At 34.6% G+C, this 10288-nt stretch overlaps 1 protein-coding gene and 1 long non-coding RNA gene across 2 annotated transcripts; one reads left to right on the forward strand and one right to left on the reverse strand.

Annotated features, from left to right (window-relative positions):
• Positions 1-1670: 1670 nt before the first annotated feature.
• LOC108453391 (cysteine proteinase mucunain-like) lies at positions 1671-4027 on the forward strand. Its single transcript, XM_017751464.2, has 5 exons — positions 1671-2358; positions 2435-2667; positions 2739-2876; positions 2964-3461; positions 3554-4027. The coding sequence occupies exons 1-5, from the start codon at positions 1875-1877 to the stop codon at positions 3692-3694; spliced, it is 1494 nt and encodes a 497-aa protein (XP_017606953.1). The 5' UTR covers positions 1671-1874; the 3' UTR covers positions 3695-4027.
• Positions 4028-5079: 1052 nt separating this feature from the next.
• Positions 5080-5795, reverse strand: LOC108452142 (uncharacterized). The gene is made up of 2 exons (XR_001866349.2): positions 5488-5795; positions 5080-5363 (listed from the first exon to the last, which is right to left on the reverse strand). It is a non-coding gene; the product is annotated as an uncharacterized LOC108452142 (long non-coding RNA).
• Between the last annotated feature and the right edge of the window lie 4493 nt (positions 5796-10288).

Here is a 10288-nt window from a genome sequence, read left to right on the forward strand (position 1 = left end):
TCCTCCCCTAACGGCATAACGACAACCATTAATAATGAATTTTAACAAGCAAAACATAATTTCCTTACCCAAACTTACTGAATTAAATCACGAACGATATTGCATATAAAAGAGCCACAAAAACCACAAGACCCTCCGATTAATTGGAAATATGATTTGAAACAAATAGAGAGGTAGACGAAGGAAAGAAGAAAACTCAGAGGAGAGAGCAACAGAGAAAAAAAAAAGTCATTCAAACTGAACAGAACTAATAACCTCCCTAATTTTCCTCCTACTAACCCACAAACTCACAACCACCTCATTATTTCAACTCCACCGAAACTCTACTAGACAACTGAGCAAAAATAATTTTCATGCTCACGTAGGGATTCAAACATAGGACCCCCAACACACCAACCCCCTTACCACTCGAACCAGCAGACTCATTTTAATATAAATTTACAGACAAATTAATATAAGCACACTGATTAGGGATAAGGCTTGATCCAAAAATAATAAAAGTAGCAAAGATGAGGCTTAAACCCAAGACCTCACACACACATTCAAAACACTTAACCAATGAAGCAGACAAATACTTATATTAAATATTCACATAAGGAAAAATATATATTTTTAGAGAGTTACAAAATGGTAAATATTTTTAAAATTGTATCTTTTTAAAATTTCATATAATTTTAAAATTTTCTATTATTTTTAATATTTTTATAATAATTTTCTATATTTTAAAAATTTCCATATTTTAACAATTTTTATTTTTAATTCATATAATTTTAAAATTATTCATTTTAATATTTTTTAATTTGTATAATTTTTGAGACATTTATAATATTTTTATATATTTTTGCATTTTATTTATTTTTATAATTTTTTGTGATTTTGAATATTTTAGTTTTTAATAATTTCTTTTAGGATTTTTAGTATTTTTTAACAATTTTGAGTATAAAACAGCCCCAAAAGGGCCGCTGTTACCCCAAAGGGCTTAATTATTATAATTTTGAAGTTAAGGGGTTCAATTGAGTGAAAAAAATATAAGAATTTAATTGATTTTTTTAGAAAATTTCAGGGGATTTTAGCTATTTTTATTAGTCAGGGTTGTTCATTATAATACATTTCATTGCAACTGCTGCGTTTAAGTATAAACATATTAAAGAAACATGTGTAATGAATAAAAAAGAAGAATTGGGTCAAAGCTACTCTTCTTTGCCAGCAAAAGACTAGTAGGTAGCAGAGTTGAGCATTTAAGAGCTTATGCATTGTACAGATTCCATGTATTTCATTTTATATTTGAATTTACAATCATTGAACAAAAGATAAAATAGATACAACAAAATGCCAACATGATCCTTGTGATCAATGTTAGGAACAGTTGATTGATCCTTTATGAACTTGGACCTACTTTTAATCAAAAAAAATAAAGCGAGGTTAATGTTTATAGATTTGTAAAGAAGAGAGTTGGATGCAGCATTTTGATAGATTATATAATAATAACCTAATTGATCAACCGTTTTCAATGGTAAATAGATGTAAAATGTTGACTGTTAGATTCATCTCCAGCAACTATCCCTACTCACAAGTCAACTGCACCCAAGTGTGAACAGCAGACGGGCAGGGCATAACCACCAAAATAATTTGGTCTTTATTTCTCATGAAACTAAATATTTTTCCATAAAACATTTGATTAATTCATAAGATACCCTCAAAAACATTGTTTCCCCCATCTTCTTTGGACAGTTCCAGTGTTATTTTGGTCACTTGCAAAGAATGTTGTAGAGCTGACTGGTAGGCATGGCTTAGTTAGCATTAATTTTCCACCTTATATACAATACAAATGCAAGATTAAGATCAGATATCAGTGGCAACCCCGTTGAAAAAATATGGGTTTCCAAAGAAACATATTGGGTTTCCTTTTATTGATATTGGCTTCACTAACAAGCCTCTCTTCTAGCCTTCCTAGTGAATACTCCATAGTGGAACATGAGATTGACGCATTTCTTTCGGAGGAAAGGGTGTTGGAAATCTTCCAACAGTGGAAAGAAAAGAATCAGAAAGTGTACCGGCAAGCCGAGGAGGCTGAGAAAAGGTTTGAAAATTTCAAGGGGAATTTGAAGTATATCCTAGAGAGGAATGCAAAGAGAAAAGCAAACAAATGGGAACACCATGTGGGATTGAACAAGTTTGCTGATATGAGCAATGAGGAGTTCAGAAAAGCTTACTTGTCAAAGGTGAAAAAGCCCATCAACAAAGGGATAACCCTGTCAAGGAACATGAGGAGAAAGGTGCAGTCTTGTGATGCACCCTCCTCCTTGAATTGGAGGAACTATGGAGTTGTGACTGCTGTCAAGGACCAAGGTTCTTGTGGTAAGAAAATGCCCTACATATTGTGTAAGTTCCCCTTTAAGAAAAAAACCTGAATAACTGTGTCCTATGTTTGCAGGAAGTTGTTGGGCATTCTCATCAACCGGAGCCATGGAAGGAATCAATGCCTTAGTTACTGGAGACCTAATTAGCCTTTCAGAACAAGAACTTGTAGATTGTGATACCAGCAACTATGGGTGTGAAGGAGGATACATGGACTATGCTTTCGAGTGGGTTATAAACAATGGCGGGATCGATAGCGAAACCGACTACCCCTACACTGGTGTGGATGGCACATGTAACACCACCAAGGTCTGATTCATTTTTGTTTCAGTAGTTCAACTAGTTCTTCCTCTAATTCTAATGTATTTGTCTTTAATCAGGAGGAAACCAAGGTTGTATCTATTGATGGCTATCAAGATGTAGAGCAATCAGATAGTGCTCTTTTATGTGCCGTTGCTCAGCAACCTGTTAGTGTGGGAATTGATGGTTCCGCCATTGATTTTCAACTTTACACTGGTGTAAGTATATGTTTGGAACCCTGAAACTTTTTGTTTAAAACGAAATTTTTGGGGTAATGAAATTCGTATGGCATGATGGATGAATAGGGAATTTATGATGGGAGCTGCTCGGATGATCCAGATGACATTGATCATGCTGTTTTAATAGTTGGTTATGGTTCAGAAGGCAGTGAAGAGTATTGGATAGTGAAGAATTCATGGGGAACAAGTTGGGGGATAGATGGATATTTCTATCTAAAAAGAGACACTGATTTACCATATGGTGTTTGTGCTGTCAATGCCATGGCTTCTTATCCAACTAAAGAATCCTCTTCACCATCCCCTTATCCATCGCCAAGTGTTCCTCCACCGCCACCTCCTTCAACTCCACCACCACCACCACCTCCATCTCCTTCACCAAGTGATTGTGGAGACTTTTCCTATTGTTCAAGTGATGAGACATGCTGTTGCCTTTTTGAATTCTATGATTATTGCCTAATATACGGCTGCTGTGAATATGAAAATGCTGTTTGCTGTACCGGAACTGAATACTGCTGCCCTAGTGATTACCCCATTTGTGATGTCCAAGAAGGACTCTGCCTCAAGGTACCAAAATCTGATCTTTAGCATCCAAATTTAGCCTGCATTTAACATTAACAAGAATTTGACTGTTTTACTGTAAATTCATTCAAATTCAGAACGCTGGAGACTATCTGGGAGTAGCAGCTAGGAAGCGAAAGGTGGCTAAACACAAATTACCATGGACTAAAATAGAGGAAACAGAGATAACATATCAGCCTCTGCAATGGAAAAGGAACCCCTTTGCTGCAATGCGTTGAAAAAAGTGAAAAATTACATATCATCTCTTAAACCTTGAAGGTTGTTTTCACCTTTTTTCTTTTTCTTTCATTTTTGCTTTTTCATTTCCAGCAAGCAAATCCATGCAGATAAGACTAAGAAAGGGGCATATTTGTTTAGATGATGCATTTGAATTTGGAAACTGTGTTTGTCATTCTTCACCAGTGGGGTATAAAAACTACTATGCTTTTGTTTATTTCTTCAGGCTTGTTTCATGACGAGCCCATGTTGATGTTGCCATTGTTGTTCATCTAGGCTTTGTAATATATACATATTTGGATTAAAAAAAATTAGGGCCCGTTAGTTTCCCACAATTTGCCTTGTTTCTGCTACCAGCAACAGATTCAAAACTATGAATAATGGACTGCAATTGTGCATGAAGCAGTAGACTTGTATAAGACCCCTTTCTTTCTGTAGTGTAATCCAATGGCCCTTAAGGTCTGGATTCATAAAAGCCCAAAGAAAGGTAGATCAACATTTCATGTACCATTTTGTTGGGGGTGATAAACACATCCCAATTCTCCAATGCAGCTGGTGCTTGGGGATGGGCTCTACATACCGGACCACGGCAGGAATTGGGTTGTGCTGGTGGGTGTAGTACGATTTGTCACATATTTTTTCACGGACAATTTGGATGCAATCTGATTTTTTTTTTTTTTTTAGAATTAGATTAGACCATTCTGCTCTCTTATTTGCCTTTTCTTTTTCTAGTAAAATTAAGAAAATTATAATTCAGTCTAGGGTGATATGTTTGATGGGATTTTTTTAGATTTTTTAATTTTTCATAATTCGATGTGCGGTTCGGTTCTCGATTTTTATATTAATGTTTGATTTTTATTTTTAAATTTATTTTAACAAAATAAACTTTGTTTTATAATTTTGAATATGATTTGACAAAATTTCTAAATTTTTTCATTAGTATTTATAAAACAAAATAATTTTTCGTTTAAATATTTTACTATTTTAAATATAAAATATTTATTTTATATCATTAAAAATTAAAATAATTTATATATTAAATAAAAATAAAATTTAGTTCGATTTCAAATAACCACTTTAAATTTGTATTTCATAAATAGTTAAAACACTTTAATTTAGGTCGTTTTCGATTTTTCAATTTATCTTACTTAGTTATCGTTAACTAAATGTTTGTTCTCTTTCTCTTATATAAAATCTTAATATCGCGTGTAAAAATATAAGAAAACCTTATTTATTATATGAGTATTAAAATGGCTTCTTAAAACATAAGGAATAATTAGCTTAATGTTTGGGAGACATCTTAAATTTATGTAGTTTTCTTAGTTTGATTAAAGTGTTAGAACAATTCTTATGAAATGTCATGTGTGCCCTTAAATGTAAAACAAACTTTGAGAAACTTTTATACGAGCCCATACATATATAGAAAAAATAAAACAAAAAAAAACAATCCCAAATATAGTTACACTAGGCCCAAAACTTTGCAATGGCCCAATACTTGATTACAAGCCCAATGGCCCAAATCGTTTTCAGAAACAGCAAGCTCTAGGGTTCTATTTGCCTTGCGCCGCAGCCATCAGCAGCCACCAACGCACGCCCCACACACGACCCCTTGACTCGCGTATTGCCCGCCCCACATCCTTGCACTTCGAACCACGTTCGCCATACCTGCAACTAGTGGAGAAGAAACAGATGTAAAAATGGCTATAAAAGGCCACGAATTTTCATTTGTTTTTTTGACGGACGAGTGATAATACAAAATACATATGAAAATTAGTAGAAAAGCAACCAAGAATACTTTTAAGGTGATTATTTACGGCAATTTTATTCTATTTTTCCTCTTTTTTCTTTTTTCCATTTGGATCCACAACACATGCGAAGGATCAAAGAGAGGAGAATAAACTTATCGCGCATCGTGCTCGCACCATTGGAGGGCCTTACTTCTCCGGTACAAGCGGGCGGTTGAAAGCTTGAACATAGCTTTTCGGCTGGAGAGAAAAGGGAAAGAGATTTGGGAGCATTAGGTTTTTTTTCTAAATGCAAAAATCAAATGATTTTAAAACAGTTTTTTTATTTAAGTAATAAAATAAAATAGCTTTTTTTTTGGGGGGGAAGAAACAGAACGCGTTTTGACTTGGTTTACGCGCATATTCTCTTTAAATGGTTAAGTTGCGCGTTTGGTCCTTCCCTTTTTGCACTGACTTGTAATTAAAACCTGTTTATATTTTCCTTGTTTTTTTAAATTGTCCCAAGAATTTGTGCGTCTACTCATTTCAGTCCGCGCGGAAATGAATTATTCTGGGGCATGGTTTATTTGTTTTTTCCGTCCTTGCGAGTTTACGCGCATTACATTTGGGTCCTGATTTTGGTTTCAACAGCTTATTTTATTTATTAATTGTCCATTTTAGTTTAAATTTATTTCAATTGAGTTTATTTTCATTTCAGTATGTATAATTCATTATTTCTTTAATTTATTTAGCATTCAACTTTTTAAAATTTATTTAAACATACATTTTAGGTTACTTTAATAATTTTACTTTTTTTTATATTTGTTTGAATTGTAAAGTGTTATTTTAAAATTTTATTTTATATAGTATTATTCTAAATTCTTGTATAATATTTAATTAAAATATTTTTATACATTATTATTATATATATGATGAAATTAGTTTTATTTTATATACATTATTAATTCTATGTTATTTTATTTATATAATTTCTTTTAAATCTATTTAATATATATTTTCTTTTCAAATCTATTATGTATATAGTTTGTTCTTTCAAAATATAATTATTTTCTCTTTTATTATAAATTCTTTTGTGTACTATGGCCAAATTATATATTATTTATTATTATTATTATTATTATTATTATTATTATTATTATTATTATTATTATTATTATTATTATTATTTATTTTACATGTATATTATCCACTTTAAATAGCCATGTTTTGTTCTTTTTGAAATATTTTGCACATTATTTACTTCCAACTTTTCATTCATAATATTTTAGTTGTCATTTATATATTATGTTCTTATTCCTTAATATGTAAACTATTTCAAACCCTAGCATGTGTTGTCCGTTTATAAATTTTCATATATTCGATAGTCTTTGAATTGTTTATATCACATTGACTCTTAGTTTTCAGATTATTTTGTATATTATGTGTTGTTTTGGGTTTCATAATGCACGTGTTATTGTTTCATGCTTATAGTCATTTTATTTATTTATTTATTGTTGTTGCATCATGATTTTGAATCCTGAATTTTTGCCCAACATTGATTGCTTTTACCCTAAAATAAACCAAACAAATATATTTTGAGTCGATTTTGTAATTGCTTATTTAGAAACTCCTCGATACAAGGCAATGTTTCGTGTTCGGAAATTCGAGAAATCGTGCCCCAACGTGTTGGGTTTCTATTTTTCGTTTGGCCAAATAACAGAATACCCTTTTTAAGATTTCGTTGCGTGTTTTGGAAATCATTAGGTGATCTCAGTTTTTGGAGGCTTAAAGTATCGTGTCCTAACGTGCTGGATGTGGTATTTTATTTCTTTGGAACGAGTGAATCTTAAAATCTAATTCGAGTTGTTCACACATTTTTAAAGGAATCCTATTTTAACTTTTTTTTCTTCAAATTTTCAACGATAGGACATTAAATAATCAATTGGTGCCAATTTTAGGCGTTATAAGGGTGCTAATCCTTCCTCGTGGGTAACCAACTCCCGAACCTTTTTTTCTCAATTTTCGTAGACCTAAAATTATTGTTTTAATAAATCAAATGTTTGATTAAAATGATCAATCTCAAGGTGATCCAATTACACCTAAACAAAAAGGATTGGTGGCGACTCCATACTTCGTTTTAAAAAGTCAATTCCCGTTTTTTCAAAATTAAAGAAGGTTTTGACAGCTTGGCGACTCCATTGGGGACCAATAAGAGAGTCAAGCCGTAAAATTGATTATTTTCTATCCTTTTGTTGAAAATTAAAAACATTGGTTTTAACATACGTTCTTTTTAATGAGTGTTATGGTTTTCATCATCTTATTTATGTCTTTGTGTTTTGAGTTTTTATTGTCCCTTCGCATTGCATTGCATGACCGTTGTGGTCACACTTTTAAGTGGGAGTGTGAAACTATGCCTTCGTGAGGTTTTCACCTCTGTATAGGCTAGTGGACTGCTTACGGGATACATCCGTACCTATGTCTTCATAAGGTTTTCACCTCCACATGGCCGCAGGGAAATGTATTCCCCTGAACTGAACTCGATCCATATGAGCCTATAATGGGTGAGGGTTGAGGAATCTGTTGGTTCAGGTACCCTCTTCTTAGAACCGAGCGACATATAGTGAGCTTTAGGAACCTACCCTAGATGGAGCTATGTTTAACCCTAGCGATTACCCAGTTAGGTGTTTGATTATTGTCTATTTGCTTTGATTTTTATTTTTTGATACTAACTTGTTGTGTTTTGTTGTGGTTATGTTTACATGTCATTTCATATCAAAGAGGTGTCGATTTCTGTTCGGTTGCTAAATTAGAAAGCTTGTTATGGAGAGCGAATTCCTTAATAAAGTAGAGGATAATGTGCTGTTCGTATGTGGCCAGAGAAGATGCAACTTGAGAAAGGGGATAGCCTAGCTGAAGGGTATACATCGGGGTTGTTGGACTTCACTCGCATCAATGTGACCCAAAACGAGTTCCAGGAATTGAGGGATATATGGGCTCGTTGGGATGATGAGACTAAGCAGTTGTTCTATCAAAGTTATGGCGACTTGCCCTACTTGCTTGATATCAAGGTGGACAAGTACTTGTTTCGGGCTATAGCTCAGTTTTAGAACCCGGCATATAGTTGTTTCACCTTCGGGAAGGTGGACTTGGTGCCTACTGTGGAGGAGTATACAACTTTGCTTCATTGTCCAAAGGTTCAAGTCGACAAAACTTATTCCAAGGCTACTAATGCTCCATCTTTTGTAAAGAAATTAATGAGTATCACCGGGATGAATGAACAGTGGGTTATGGCCTGAATTCAACAAAAAGGTGATGGTAAGTGCATTCATTGGGTGAGTTTGAGAGACCTGATTGTAGCACATCCAGATATAAAGAGGAAAGTTGACGTCTTCGCCTTGAGCATCTATGGTTTGGTAATTTTCCCAAAAGCTTTAAGGCATATAGATGAAGTAGTTGCCGACTTTTTTGATCGACTTGACAAACGGGTCACACCGGTACCGGTAATTCTAGCCGAGACATTCAGATTTTGAGTGCATGTCGGAGAGCAGGTGAAGGTAGATTTATAGGGTGTGTGCAGTTATTGCTAGCTTGGTTCCACAACTATTTTTAGAAGGTGGATAAGGTTTCCTATCGGGTTTTCTCTGAAAGTTACTCCCCGTTAAAGGAGATAATAGCCACGTCCAGGAGAGATGACACATCAGAAGAAAATTGGATCGCGCTCCTCCGAAATCTTCAGGAAGAGGACGTTGAGTAGAGAGCTCATTGGTTTGTTCCTGATGAGATCCTCTATTGGTGTGGGAGTTTTGATTGGGTACCTCTACCTAGAATTTAGGAAGTTGTTGGATATGTTCCATTACTCGTTTTAAGACAATACAGGTCAAGACAGTTTAAACCGATGACACATGGACTTGCTCAGAGTGAGTTCTCGTATAGGGAGAACAGTTATAAGAAGAAGGTTTGAGAGATTTCTGATGCTTGGAAACAAATACGTCAGATGAAGAGATTGGCTGTAGGATCAATGACGACTCTTGTATACAATGGGTGGTTGAATAAAAGGATCAACGATAATATCCTTGGGCCAAATTTAGAGGGCATTCAGTCGATGGAAGAATACTTGCAAGTAATCCCCTCTGAGCTAGAAATCATAAAACAGGACTTCGAAAAAAGAAATTCAGAGTTAGGGAAAAAGATAAAATAATTGGAGGAGGAAAAGATGCATTTGAGGTTGGATGCTGACATTCAGAAACTCGAGGTCAAAAATTTGAGAAAAGGGAAAAGAAAGGTTGAAGAAGACTTGGATAGTTTGAAGACCGATTACAAGAAGCTGCATATGTCGATGAGAACTGCTGGATTGGGAAAGTCGTCAGAGCAATGGCGACAAGAAGTTCAAGAAGAAAAAGCTAGAGCTGATCAGTGGGAGAAGAGGTTCTATGATGCTCGAGCACGTGAAAATGCCTTAAAGAAGAGCTTGGTTGAGGGCCAATGTGAGAAGGAGATGTTAGTAGCTCGGGTAGCGGAGCTAAAGAAGGCACTACGCCAGCATCGTGGTCGTAACTCTGACATTGAATTAAGAGCTAGCCTGAGCAGGATTAAGGATTTGAAAGGGAAGGTAGAAGAACTCGAGTCTGCATTATAGAACTGTGAGCTTCGAATCGAATTCCTTGAGTCAAATAATGAGCAGTGGAAAGAATAGCTCTGTCGATCACAGGACCAGGTCAAGGATAGAGATCATATCATGGGTGAAGCTATAGCTCAGATACGAGAAGTGGTCAATCATTTACAGACCTTAGCAGTTCAAGCTGATGTGCTAAGTGTGAAGTATGAGTTAGAGTCAGACCGGGGTCGTGAGCTGGCTTGCCTTTTTAAGAAAGT

Source organism: Gossypium arboreum, chromosome 6 (assembly GCF_025698485.1).
Source record: "Gossypium arboreum isolate Shixiya-1 chromosome 6, ASM2569848v2, whole genome shotgun sequence".
Taxonomy (NCBI): Eukaryota; Viridiplantae; Streptophyta; class Magnoliopsida; order Malvales; family Malvaceae; genus Gossypium; species Gossypium arboreum.